The sequence below is a fragment of the Oncorhynchus nerka genome, linkage group LG23, assembly GCF_034236695.1.
Source record: "Oncorhynchus nerka isolate Pitt River linkage group LG23, Oner_Uvic_2.0, whole genome shotgun sequence".
Classification (NCBI taxonomy): domain Eukaryota; kingdom Metazoa; phylum Chordata; class Actinopteri; order Salmoniformes; family Salmonidae; genus Oncorhynchus; species Oncorhynchus nerka.
Genome location: NC_088418.1, coordinates 7,404,304 through 7,419,447, shown reverse-complemented (window position 1 = coordinate 7,419,447; position 15,144 = coordinate 7,404,304). Strand labels below are relative to the sequence as shown.

General features: G+C 41.4%; 1 protein-coding gene across 1 annotated transcript in view; it reads left to right on the top strand.

Moving 5' to 3' along the window:
- The first annotated feature begins 314 nt into the window (after window positions 1-314).
- The window catches only part of LOC115122926 (uncharacterized), a 45,221-nt gene continuing 30,391 nt past the window's right edge, over window positions 315-15,144 (top strand). Inside the window, exons 1-2 of the mRNA XM_065008430.1 lie at window positions 315-513; window positions 13,057-13,948. Of these exons, the coding sequence (XP_064864502.1) occupies window positions 361-513; window positions 13,057-13,948 (1,045 nt within the window). The 5' untranslated portion in view covers window positions 315-360. The remainder of the gene's footprint in view (window positions 514-13,056; window positions 13,949-15,144) is intronic.

Below are 15,144 nucleotides of genomic sequence, written 5' to 3'. Positions count from 1 at the left end.
CCTGCCCTTTACTGTCGGGGATGAAAAGCCAACGGTTAAGACCGCTCGGTATCCATTAGTAACCAGGGAAGCGTTAGTCACACATTTGGCCGACATTTTAATTTAGCAGCCGCTTTAGAGGCGTTTGTTTACCTTTCGCAGCTGAGTGCGTATTGCGAGCCATAGGCCATCTCTCTATAGGTCTACTTTATTGAAGTGTCGATACTCTGTAAAACTTCAAAGTGTGTCACGTTTTAAAGGGCGTAACTTTGGAAAACAGCCTTTACATTTTGGTTGAGGACATGATTCGCTCTTCAGTGGGTCATTATCTCTCTCCCTCGTCAAACTGACCCGTGTCAAGACACACCGCAACAAACCACGATGCTGATTTTACTCCAGCTGATAAATTTATTGTTGTTGACCAGCATTGGCTCCACTGATGCAGAGAAACTCTTCCACAGTCGGGATCATTCCGACCTACAGATCCCCTCCACTCACCAGGCTGAGCTCATAACAGACCAGGATACTGCAGAGGTAACTTTTATTTTCTCTCTCTCTCTCTCCAAGTAATCACTATTTATTAGGTGCAAATGTGATGTTCAGCTATTCAATATATGGCAGATTATACTGTCTGGCAGATTATACTGTCTGGCAGATTATGCATTCAAAAGGTCAGAGATGCCCGATGTAGTTGTCCATAATGGTTAAGACTGCTAATGATGGATATTCTAATATCTTCAGTAGTGGTTATAAAGGTGTTATGGATGTAAACATAAGTGTGAGGGTTTAACCCCACCAACATGGTTTAAATCAATCTTAGATTAGACCTAATCTAGACTTTGTAAATCTACATGTATAATTCATCAGAGATGTGTTGCACCACTTCATTTTAAGACTGGATTAGTTCATCTAAGGTTAAATCACCAAACTATGATAAGTGATATGTGTCCTAATGGATTCACCATAGCAATATGTTGTAGTTCTATGGAGACAAACCAGCACTGGTCATTGCTAGCTAGCTAGCAAAGTTACTTTTCACTTCAGGCTAAGGATGAAATTAATTGCACTTATCTGTCAAATGATTTAACTGGATAGTTGAGTTTAACGAACATGATAAACCACAGGAGATAAAATTGTTAATCACAAAGAAAATAAAGGACATGCAAATGACTTAGACACACACTGATATTTTATGCATTTAAACAGTGTCAGTTTAGATTTAATCCCAAAACTGAATTTAAAATAGTTTTTAAAACAATGGAGCAACAAGATTACATTTGATCTTGGTTTGAGTTCTAAGTTAAAGGTTCAGTGCAAAAACATTTCTAGATAAACCTTGATTAAACACAGTTTAAGAGTTCATTCATGTTGGTGCAATCCACCCTGAGTGAATCAAATAGAATCAAATAGAATCAAAAACATTACTAGATAAACCTTGATTAAACCCAGTTTAAGAGGTCATTCATGTTGGTACAACCCACCCTGAGTGAATCAAATCAAATAAAATGGGCCAAAGGTTGTAGGAGTGTAAACTACATACCTGATAGCATAGCTGCGATGGTCACCACCTCGTTCACACAATCAAACTCACAGGACGCCAGCAGAGCCTTGGCCATCTGAGCGTCCAATGGCAACTCAGAGATTATGATCCCGATCTCTGATAGGTTCCCATCGTCGTCCAATGCCGTGAGGTAATCCAGCTCCTCTAGTGACTGCATCAGACCCTCTGGATCTGGATAGGAAGTAGACAACTTAGATCATAGATAATAAAATACAAGATCTGGATAGGAAGTAGACAACTTAGATCATAGATAATAAAATACAAGATCTGGATAGGAAGTAGACAACTTAGATCATAGATAATAAAATACAAGATCTGGATAGGAAGTAGACAACTTAGATAATAGATAATAAAATACCAGATCTGGATAGGAAGTAGGCAACTTAGATAATAGATAATAAAATACAAGATCTGGATAGGAAGTAGACAACTTATATCATAGATAATAAAATACAAGATCTGGATAGGAAGTAGACAACTTAGATCATAGATAATAAAATAAAAGATCTGGATAGGAAGTAGACAACTTAGATAATAGATAATAAAAGAGAAGATCTGGATAGGAAGTAGATAATCCTAGACTGGTAGCCAGACTAGAGGAATGTTATCTAAACAGACTAGTGGAATGTTATCTAAACAGACTGGTACCCAGACTAGAGGAATGTTATCTAACCAGACTGGTACCCAGACTAGAGGAATGTTATCTAACCAGACTGGTACCCAGACTAGAGGAATGTTATCTAAACAGACTAGAGGAATGTTATCTAAACAGACTAGAGGAATGTTATCTAAACAGACTAGTGGAATGTTATCTAAACAGACTAGAGGAATGTTATCTAAACAGACTAGAGGAATGTTATCTAAACAGACTGGTACCCAGACTAGAGGAATGTTATCTAAACAGACTGGTAGCCAGACTAGAGGAATGTTATCTAAACAGACTGGTACCCAGACTAGTGGAATGTTATCTAAACAGACTAGAGGAATGTTACCTAAACAGACTGGTACCCAGACTAGAGGAATGTTATCTAAACAGACTGGTACCCAGGCTAGAGGAATGTTATCTAAACAGAGTGGTACCCAGACTAGATGAATGTTATCTAACCAGACTAGAGGAATGTTATCTAAACAGACTGGTACCCAGACTAGAGGAATGTTATCTAAACAGACTGGTACCCAGACTAGAGGAATGTTATCTAAACAGACTGGTACCCAGACTAGAGGAATGTTATCTAAACAGACTAGAGGAATGTTATCTAAACAGAGTGGTACCCAGACTAGATGAATGTTATCTAAACAGACTGGTACCCAGACTAGAGGAATGTTATCTAAACAGACTAGAGGAATGTTATCTAAACAGAGTGGTACCCAGACTAGAGGAATGTTATCTAAACAGACTGGTACCCAGACTAGTGGAATGTTATCTAAACAGACTGGTACCCAGACTAGTGGAATGTTATCTAAACAGACTGGTACCCAGACTAGAGGAATGTTATCTAAACAGACTGGTACGCAGACTAGTGGAATGTTATCTAAACAGACTGGTACCCAGACTAGAGGAATGTTATCTAAACAGACTAGAGGAATGTTATCTAAACAGACTGGTACCCTGACTAGAGGAATGTTATCTAAACAGACTGGTAGCCAGACTAGAGGAATGTTATCTAAACAGACTGGTACCCAGACTAGTGGAATGTTATCTAAACAGACTAGTACCCAGACTAGTGGAATGTTATCTAAACAGACTAGAGGAATGTTACCTAAACAGACTGGTACCCAGACTAGATGAATGTTATCAAAACAGAGTGGTACCCAGACTATAGGAATGTTATCTAAACAGACTGGTACCCAGACTAGATTAATGTTATCTAACCAGACTAGAGGAATGTTATCAAAACAGAGTGGTACCCAGACTAGAGGAATGTTATCTAAACAGACTGGTACCCAGACTAGAGGAATGTTATCTAAACAGACTGGTACCCAGACTAGAGGAATGTTATCTAAACAGACTAGAGGAATGTTATCTAAACAGACTGGTACCCAGACTAGAGGAATGTTATCTAAACAGACTGGTACCCAGACTAGTGGAATGTTATCTAAACAGACTGGTACCCAGACTAGAGGAATGTTATCTAAACAGACTGGTACCCAGACTAGAGGAATGTTATCTAAACAGACTGGTACCCAGACTAGAGGAATGTTATCTAAACAGACTGGTACCCAGACTAGAGGAATGTTATCTAAACAGACTGGTACCCAGACTAGAGGAATGTTATCTAAACAGAGTGGTACCCAGACTAGTGGAATGTTATCTAAACAGACTAGAGGAATGTTATCTAAACAGACTGGTACCCAGACTAGAGGAATGTTATCTAAACAGACTAGAGGAATGTTATCTAAACAGACTGGTAGCCAGGCTAGAGGAATGTTATCTAAACAGACTAGAGGAATGTTATCTAAACAGACTGGTAGCCAGACTAGAGGAATGTTATCTAAACAGACTGGTACCCAGACTAGTGGAATGTTATCTAAACAGACTAGTACCCAGACTAGTGGAATGTTATCTAAACAGACTAGAGGAATGTTATCTAAACAGACTGGTACCCAGACTAGATGAATGTTATCAAAACAGAGTGGTACCCAGACTATAGGAATGTTATCTAAACAGACTGGTACCCAGACTAGATTAATGTTATCTAACCAGACTAGAGGAATGTTATCAAAACAGAGTGGTACCCAGACTAGAGGAATGTTATCTAAACAGACTGGTACCCAGACTAGAGGAATGTTATCTAAACAGACTGGTACCCAGACTAGAGGAATGTTATCTAAACAGACTAGAGGAATGTTATCTAAACAGACTGGTACCCAGACTAGAGGAATGTTATCTAAACAGACTGGTACCCAGACTAGTGGAATGTTATCTAAACAGACTGGTACCCAGACTAGAGGAATGTTATCTAAACAGACTGGTACCCAGACTAGAGGAATGTTATCTAAACAGACTGGTACCCAGACTAGAGGAATGTTATCTAAACAGACTGGTACCCAGACTAGAGGAATGTTATCTAAACAGACTGGTACCCAGACTAGAGGAATGTTATCTAAACAGAGTGGTACCCAGACTAGTGGAATGTTATCTAAACAGACTAGAGGAATGTTATCTAAACAGACTGGTACCCAGACTAGAGGAATGTTATCTAAACAGACTAGAGGAATGTTATCTAAACAGACTGGTAGCCAGGCTAGAGGAATGTTATCTAAACAGACTAGAGGAATGTTATCTAAACAGACTGGTACCCAGACTAGAGGAATGTTATCTAAACAGACTGGTACCCAGGCTAGAGGAATGTTATCTAAACAGACTGGTACCCAGACTAGTGGAATGTTATCTAAACAGACTGGTAGCCAGACTAGAGGAATGTTACCTAAACAGACTGGTAGCCAGACTAGAGGAATGTTATCTAAACAGACTGGTAGCCAGACTAGAGGAATGTTATCTAAACAGACTGGTAGCCAGACTAGAGGAATGTTATGTAAACAGACTAGTTGAATGTTATCTAAACAGACTGGTACCCAGACTAGAGGAATGTTATCTAAACAGACTAGTTGAATGTTATCTAAACAGACTGGTAGCCAGACTAGAGGAATGTTACCTAAACAGACTGGTACCCAGACTAGAGGAATGTTATCTAAACAGACTAGAGGAATGTTATCTAAACAGACTGGTACCCAGACTAGAGGAATGTTATCTAAACAGACTGGTACCCAGACTAGAGGAATGTTATCTAAACAGACTGGTACCCAGACTAGAGGAATGTTATCTAAACAGACTGGTACCCAGACTAGAGGAATGTTATCTAAACAGACTGGTACCCAGACTAGAGGAATGTTATCTAAACAGACTGGTACCCAGACTAGAGGAATGTTATCTAAACAGACTAGAGGAATGTTATCTAAACAGACTGGTACCCAGACTAGAGGAATGTTATCTAAACAGACTAGAGGAATGTTATCTAAACAGACTAGCCAGGCTAGAGGAATGTTATCTAAACAGACTAGAGGAATGTTATCTAAACAGACTGGTACCCAGACTAGAGGAATGTTATCTAAACAGACTGGTACCCAGGCTAGAGGAATGTTATCTAAACAGACTGGTACCCAGACTAGTGGAATGTTATCTAAACAGACTGGTAGCCAGACTAGAGGAATGTTACCTAAACAGACTGGTAGCCAGACTAGAGGAATGTTATCTAAACAGACTGGTAGCCAGACTAGAGGAATGTTATCTAAACAGACTGGTAGCCAGACTAGAGGAATGTTATGTAAACAGACTAGTTGAATGTTATCTAAACAGACTGGTACCCAGACTAGAGGAATGTTATCTAAACAGACTAGTTGAATGTTATCTAAACAGACTGGTAGCCAGACTAGAGGAATGTTATCTAAACAGACTAGAGGAATGTTATCTAAACAGACTAGAGGAATGTTATCTAAACAGACTGGTACCCAGACTAGAGGAATGTTATCTAAACAGACTGGTACCCAGACTAGAGGAATGTTATCTAAACAGACTGGTACCCAGACTAGAGGAATGTTACCTAAACAGACTGGTACCCAGACTAGAGGAATGTTATCTAAACAGACTGGTACCCAGACTAGAGGAATGTTATCTAAACAGACTACTGGAATGTTATCTAAACAGACTGGTAGCCAGACTAGAGGAATGTTATCTAAACAGACTGGTACCCAGACTAGAGGAATGTTATCTAAACAGACTGGTACCCAGACTAGAGGAATGTTATCTAAACAGACTGGTACCCAGACTAGAGGAATGTTATCTAAACAGACTGGTACCCAGACTAGAGGAATGTTATCTAAACAGACTAAACAGACTGGTACCCAGACTAGAGGAATGTTATCTAAACAGACTGGTACCCAGACTAGTGGAATGTTATCTAAACAGACTACTGGAATGTTATCTAAACAGACTGGTACCCAGACTAGTTGAATGTTATCTAAACAGACTGGTACCCAGACTAGAGGAATGTTATCTAAACAGACTGGTACCCAGACTAGAGGAATGTTATCTAAACAGACTGGTACCCAGATTAGAGGAATGTTATCTAAACAGACTAGAGGAATGTTATCTAAACAGACTAGAGGAATGTTATCTAAACAGACTGGTACCCAGACTAGAGGAATGTTACTAAACAGAGTGGTACCCAGACTAGTGGAATGTTATAGTGGAATGTTATCTAAACAGACTAGAGGAATGTTATCTAAACAGACTGGTACCCAGACTAGAGGAATGTTATCTAAACAGACTGGTACCCAGACTAGAGGAATGTTATCTAAACAGACTGGTACCCAGACTAGTGGAATGTTATCTAAACAGACTGGTAGCCAGACTAGAGGAATGTTATCTAAACAGACTGGTAGCCAGACTAGAGGAATGTTATCTAAACAGACTGGTTATCTAAACAGACTAGAGGAATGTTATCTAAACAGACTAGTGGAATGTTATCTAAACAGACTGGTACCCAGACTAGAGGAATGTTATCTAAACAGACTGGTACCCAGACTAGAGGAATGTTATCTAAACAGACTGGTAGCCAGACTAGAGGAATGTTATCTAAACAGACTGGTAGCCAGACTAGAGGAATGTTATCTAAACAGACTGGTACCCAGACTAGTGGAATGTTATCTAAACAGACTGGTACCCAGACTAGAGGAATGTTATCTAAACAGACTGGTGCCCAGACTAGAGGAATGTTATCTAAACAGACTGGTACCCAGACTAGAGGAATGTTATCTAAACAGACTACTGGAATGTTATCTAAACAGACTGGTACCCAGACTAGTTGAATGTTATCTAAACAGACTGGTACCCAGACTAGAGGAATGTTATCTAAACAGACTGGTACCCAGACTAGAGGAATGTTATCTAAACAGACTGGTACCCAGACTAGAGGAATGTTATCTAAACAGACTAGTTGAATGTTATCTAAACAGACTGGTACCCAGACTAGAGGAATGTTATCTAACCAGACTGGTACCCAGATTAGAGGAATGTTATCTAAACAGACTAGAGGAATGTTACCTAAACAGACTAGAGGAATGTTACCTAAACAGACTGGTACCCAGACTAGAGGAATGTTATCTAAACAGAGTGGTACCCAGACTAGTGGAATGTTATAGTGGAATGTTATCTAAACAGACTAGAGGAATGTTATCTAAACAGACTGGTACCCAGACTAGAGGAATGTTATCTAAACAGACTGGTACCCAGACTAGTGGAATGTTATCTAAACAGACTGGTACCCAGACTAGAGGAATGTTATCTAAACAGACTGGTACCCAGACTAGAGGAATGTTATCTAAACAGACTGGTACCCAGACTAGAGGAATGTTACCTAAACAGAGTGGTACCCAGACTAGAGGAATGTTATCTAAACAGACTGGTAGCCAGACTAGAGGAATGTTACCTAAACAGACTGGTACCCAGACTAGAGGAATGTTATCTAAACAGACTGGTACCCAGACTAGAGGAATGTTATCTAAACAGACTAGTTGAATGTTATCTAAACAGACTGGTACCCAGACTAGAGGAATGTTACCTAAACAGACTGGTACCCAGACTAGAGGAATGTTATCTAAACAGACTGGTACCCAGACTAGAGGAATGTTATCTAAACAGACTGGTACCCAGACTAGAGGAATGTTATCTAAACAGACTGGTACCCAGACTAGAGGAATGTTATCTAAACAGACTGGTACCCAGACTAGAGGAATGTTATCTAAACAGACTAGAGGAATGTTATCTAAACAGACTGGTACCCAGACTAGAGGAATGTTATCTAAACAGACTGGTACCCAGACTAGTGGAATGTTATCTAAACAGACTACTGGAATGTTATCTAAACAGACTGGTACCCAGACTAGTTGAATGTTATCTAAACAGACTGGTACCCAGACTAGAGGAATGTTATCTAAACAGACTGGTACCCAGACTAGAGGAATGTTATCTAACCAGACTGGTACCCAGATTAGAGGAATGTTATCTAAACAGACTAGAGGAATGTTATCTAAACAGACTAGAGGAATGTTACCTAAACAGACTGGTACCCAGACTAGAGGAATGTTATCTAAACAGAGTGGTACCCAGACTAGTGGAATGTTATAGTGGAATGTTATCTAAACAGACTAGAGGAATGTTACCTAAACAGACTGGTACCCAGACTAGAGGAATGTTATCTAAACAGACTGGTACCCAGACTAGAGGAATGTTATCTAAACAGACTGGTACCCAGACTAGTGGAATGTTATCTAAACAGACTGGTAGCCAGACTAGAGGAATGTTACCTAAACAGACTGGTAGCCAGACTAGAGGAATGTTATCTAAACAGACTAGAGGAATGTTATCTAAACAGACTAGAGGAATGTTATCTAAACAGACTAGTGGAATGTTATCTAAACAGACTGGTACCCAGACTAGAGGAATGTTATCTAAACAGACTGGTACCCAGACTAGAGGAATGTTATCTAAACAGACTGGTAGCCAGACTAGAGGAATGTTATCTAAACAGACTGGTAGCCAGACTAGAGGAATGTTACCTAAACAGACTGGTACCCAGACTAGTGGAATGTTATCTAAACAGACTGGTACCCAGACTAGAGGAATGTTATCTAAACAGACTGGTGCCCAGACTAGAGGAATGTTATCTAAACAGACTGGTACCCAGACTAGAGGAATGTTATCTAAACAGACTACTGGAATGTTATCTAAACAGACTGGTACCCAGACTAGTTGAATGTTATCTAAACAGACTGGTACCCAGACTAGAGGAATGTTATCTAAACAGACTGGTACCCAGACTAGAGGAATGTTATCTAAACAGACTGGTACCCAGACTAGAGGAATGTTATCTAAACAGACTAGTTGAATGTTATCTAAACAGACTGGTACCCAGACTAGAGGAATGTTATCTAAACAGACTGGTACCCAGATTAGAGGAATGTTATCTAAACAGACTAGAGGAATGTTACCTAAACAGACTAGAGGAATGTTACCTAAACAGACTGGTACCCAGACTAGAGGAATGTTATCTAAACAGAGTGGTACCCAGACTAGTGGAATGTTATAGTGGAATGTTATCTAAACAGACTAGAGGAATGTTATCTAAACAGACTGGTACCCAGACTAGAGGAATGTTATCTAAACAGACTGGTACCCAGACTAGTGGAATGTTATCTAAACAGACTGGTACCCAGACTAGAGGAATGTTATCTAAACAGACTGGTACCCAGACTAGAGGAATGTTATCTAAACAGACTGGTACCCAGACTAGAGGAATGTTACCTAAACAGACTGGTACCCAGACTAGAGGAATGTTATCTAAACAGACTGGTAGCCAGACTAGAGGAATGTTACCTAAACAGACTGGTACCCAGACTAGAGGAATGTTATCTAAACAGACTGGTACCCAGACTAGAGGAATGTTATCTAAACAGACTAGTTGAATGTTATCTAAACAGACTGGTACCCAGACTAGAGGAATGTTATCTAAACAGACTGGTACCCAGACTAGAGGAATGTTATCTAAACAGACTGGTACCCAGACTAGAGGAATGTTACCTAAACAGACTGGTACCCAGACTAGAGGAATGTTACCTAAACAGAGTGGTACCCAGACTAGAGGAATGTTATCTAAACAGACTAGTTGAATGTTATCTAAACAGACTGGTACCCAGACTAGAGGAATGTTATCTAAACAGACTGGTACCCAGACTAGAGGAATGTTATCTAAACAGACTGGTACCCAGACTAGAGGAATGTTATCTAAACAGACTAGAGGAATGTTATCTAAACAGACTGGTACCCAGACTAGAGGAATGTTATCTAAACAGACTGGTACCCAGACTAGTGGAATGTTAACATTCCAGTAGTCTGTTTAGATAACATTCACAGTCTGGTACCAATCAAACAGACTAGTCTGGAATGTTATCTAAACAGATAACATTCCCAGTCTGTTTAGATATCTAAACAGACTGGTACCCAGACTAGTTGAATGTTATCTAAACAGACTGGTACCCAGACTAGAGGAATGTTATCTAAACAGACTGGTACCCAGACTAGAGGAATGTTATCTAACCAGACTGGTACCCAGATTAGAGGAATGTTATCTAAACAGACTAGAGGAATGTTATCTAAACAGACTAGAGGAATGTTATCTAAACAGACTGGTACCCAGACTAGAGGAATGTTATCTAAACAGAGTGGTACCCAGACTAGTGGAATGTTATAGTGGAATGTTATCTAAACAGACTAGAGGAATGTTACCTAAACAGACTGGTACCCAGACTAGAGGAATGTTATCTAAACAGACTGGTACCCAGACTAGAGGAATGTTATCTAAACAGACTGGTACCCAGACTAGTGGAATGTTATCTAAACAGACTGGTAGCCAGACTAGAGGAATGTTACCTAAACAGACTGGTAGCCAGACTAGAGGAATGTTATCTAAACAGACTAGAGGAATGTTATCTAAACAGACTAGAGGAATGTTATCTAAACAGACTGGTAGCCAGACTAGAGGAATGTTATCTAAACAGACTGGTAGCCAGACTAGAGGAATGTTACCTAAACAGACTGGTACCCAGACTAGTGGAATGTTATCTAAACAGACTGGTACCCAGACTAGAGGAATGTTATCTAAACAGACTGGTGCCCAGACTAGAGGAATGTTATCTAAACAGACTGGTACCCAGACTAGAGGAATGTTATCTAAACAGACTACTGGAATGTTATCTAAACAGACTGGTACCCAGACTAGTTGAATGTTATCTAAACAGACTGGTACCCAGACTAGAGGAATGTTATCTAAACAGACTGGTACCCAGACTAGAGGAATGTTATCTAAACAGACTGGTACCCAGACTAGAGGAATGTTATCTAAACAGACTAGTTGAATGTTATCTAAACAGACTGGTACCCAGACTAGAGGAATGTTATTTAATCAGACTGGTACCCAGATTAGAGGAATGTTATCTAAACAGACTGGTACCCAGATTAGAGGAATGTTATCTAAACAGACTAGAGGAATGTTACCTAAACAGACTAGAGGAATGTTACCTAAACAGACTGGTACCCAGACTAGAGGAATGTTATCTAAACAGAGTGGTACCCAGACTAGTGGAATGTTATAGTGGAATGTTATCTAAACAGACTAGAGGAATGTTATCTAAACAGACTGGTACCCAGACTAGAGGAATGTTATCTAAACATACTGGTACCCAGACTAGTGGAATGTTATCTAAACAGACTGGTACCCTGACTAGAGGAATGTTATCTAAACAGACTGGTACCCAGACTAGAGGAATGTTACCTAAACAGAGTGGTACCCAGACTAGAGGAATGTTATCTAAACAGACTGGTAGCCAGACTAGAGGAATGTTACCTAAACAGACTGGTACCCAGACTAGAGGAATGTTATCTAAACAGACTGGTACCCAGACTAGAGGAATGTTATCTAAACAGACTAGTTGAATGTTATCTAAACAGACTGGTACCCAGACTAGAGGAATGTTATCTAAACAGACTGGTACCCAGACTAGAGGAATGTTATCTAAACAGACTGGTACCCAGACTAGAGGAATGTTATCTAAACAGACTGGTACCCAGACTAGAGGAATGTTATCTAAACAGACTGGTACCCAGACTAGAGGAATGTTATCTAAACAGACTGGTACCCAGACTAGAGGAATGTTATCTAACCAGACTGGTACCCAGATTAGAGAAATGTTATCTAAACAGACTGGTAGCCAGACTAGAGGAATGTTATCTAAACAGACTAGAGGAATGTTACCTAAACAGACTAGAGGAATGTTACCTAAACAGACTGTTAGCCAGACTAGAGGAATGTTATCTAAACAGAGTGGTACCCAGACTAGTGGAATGTTATAGTGGAATGTTATCTAAACAGACTAGAGGAATGTTATCTAAACAGACTGGTACCCAGACTAGAGGAATGTTATCTAAACAGAGTGGTACCCAGACTAGTGGAATGTTATCTAAACAGACTGGTACCCAGACTAGAGGAATGTTATCTAAACAGACTGGTACCCAGACTAGAGGAATGTTATCTAAACAGACTAGAGGAATGTTATCTAAACAGACTAGAGGAATGTTATCTAAACAGACTGGTACCCAGACTAGAGGAATGTTATCTAAACAGACTAGAGGAATGTTATCTAAACAGACTGGTAGCCAGACTAGAGGAATGTTATCTAAACAGACTAGAGGAATGTTATCTAAACAGACTAGAGGAATGTTATCTAAACAGAGTGGTACCCAGACTAGAGGAATGTTATCTAAACAGACTAGAGGAATGTTATCTAAACAGACTAGAGGAATGTTATCTAAACAGAGTGGAACCCAGACTAAGTTATTTCCTGTTAGATGTTCTAGAGGTGTTAGTTCTACCAGCTGTTTTAACAACATGCCATATTTCCAGCTATTTCTCTCAAGGTACGGCTTCATAAGACCGGTGAACTGGGAGGAGCTCCAGTTTGACCAATCAACAGGCATTTCTAACGATGAAGACTTTCCCGGGGAGGAAGACCTATCTGGGATACAGGAGGGAGACTCATCGATGTCACGTGCAGAGACTGATGATGATGATGACGAAGACTCTCCAAATCCCACTGAAAGCCAAGCCTTCATCTCAGCTCTCAGAGACTTCCAGATGGTGTCCGGCCTGTCTGTCACAGGGCTGTTTGACGACGCCACCAAGGCTGCCATGAACAAGCCAAGGTGTGGGGTCCCGGATAAGGAGACGGATGATGCTACTGAGGAAGTACACGACTCCACCCGCTCAGCACTTGGTATCAACACCGCCACCTGGCTAACTAAGAGCACAGACACCTCAGAATACACTAACAAAACATTCAGTGGTGTTTTAAATGGCTCTGCGACTGATTACACAATGGACAATAACATATTCACTGACCTTTCTAATGGCACTGATGGAAACTATAGAGAGGTTGACAATTCATTCAGTGACATTTTTAATAGCACTGTTAGTACCTACAAAGGTGATATATCTGCCAGTACCACAACAGAATACTACGACCCAGTTGGTGATACTCTCAATGATTCTGCTATAAACAACACAGAGAATAACAGCAATACACACAGTCACACAGTGAACGACCCTACCAGTGCTACTGACAGACCTCATCAGAGGCCTCCTCCTACCACTGCTACTAACAGACCTCATCAGAACCCTCCTCCTACCACTGCTACTGACAGACCTCATCAGCGTCAGAACCCTCCTCCTACCACTGCTACTGACAGACCTCATCAGAGCCCTCCTCCTACCACTGCTACTAACAGACCTCATCAGAGCCCTCCTCCTACCACTGCTACTGACAGACCTCATCAGAGCCCTCCTCCTACCACTGCTACTGACAAGCCTCATCAGAGCCCTCCTCCTACCACTGCTACTGACAGACCTCATCAGAACCCTCCTCCTACCACTGCTACTGACAAACCTCATCAGAGCCCTCCTCCTACCACTGCTACTGACAGACCTCATCAGAACCCTCCTCCTACCACTGCTACTGACAGACCTCATCAGCGTCAGAACCCTCCTCCTACCACTGCTACTGACAGACCTCATCAGAGCCCTCCTCCTACCACTGCTACTGACAGACCTCATCAGAGCCCTCCTCCTACCACTGCTACTGACAGACCTCATCAGAGCCCTTCTCCTACCAGTGCTACTGACAGACCTCATCAGAGCCCTCCCCCTACCAGTGCTACTGACAGACCTCATCAGAGCCCTCCTCCTACCACTGCTACTGACAGACCTCATCAGAGCCCTCCTCCTACCACTGCTACTGACAGACCTCATCAGAGGCCTCCTCCTACCACTGCTACTAACAGACCTCATCAGAGCCCTCCCCCTACCAGTGCTACTGACAGACCTCATCAGAGCCCTCCTCCTACCAGTGCTACTGACAGACCTCATCAGAGCCCTCCTCCTACCAGTGCTACTGACAGACCTCATCAGAGGCCTCCTCCTACCACTGCTACTAACAGACCTCATCAGAGCCCTCCTCCTACCACTGCTACTGACAGACCTCATCAGAGCCCTTCTCCTACCACTGCTACTGACAGACCTCATCAGAACCCTCCTCCTACCACGGCTACAGACAGACCTCATCAGAGCCCTCCTCCTACCACTGCTACTGACAGACGTCATCAGAGCCCTCCTCCTACCACGGCTACAGACAGACCTCATCAGAACCCTCCTCCTACCACTGCTACTGACAGACCTCATCAGCGTCAGAACCCTCCTCCTACCACTGCTACTGACAGACCTCATCAGAGCCCTCCTCCTACCACTGCTACTGACAGACCTCATCAGAGCCCTCCTCCTACCACTGCTACTGACAGACCTCATCAGAGCCCTTCTCCTACCAGTGCTACTGACAGACCTCATCAGAGCCCTCCCCCTACCAGTGCTACTGACAGACCTCATCAGAGCCCTCCTCCTACCACTGCTACTGACAGACCTCATCAGAGCCCTCCTCCTACC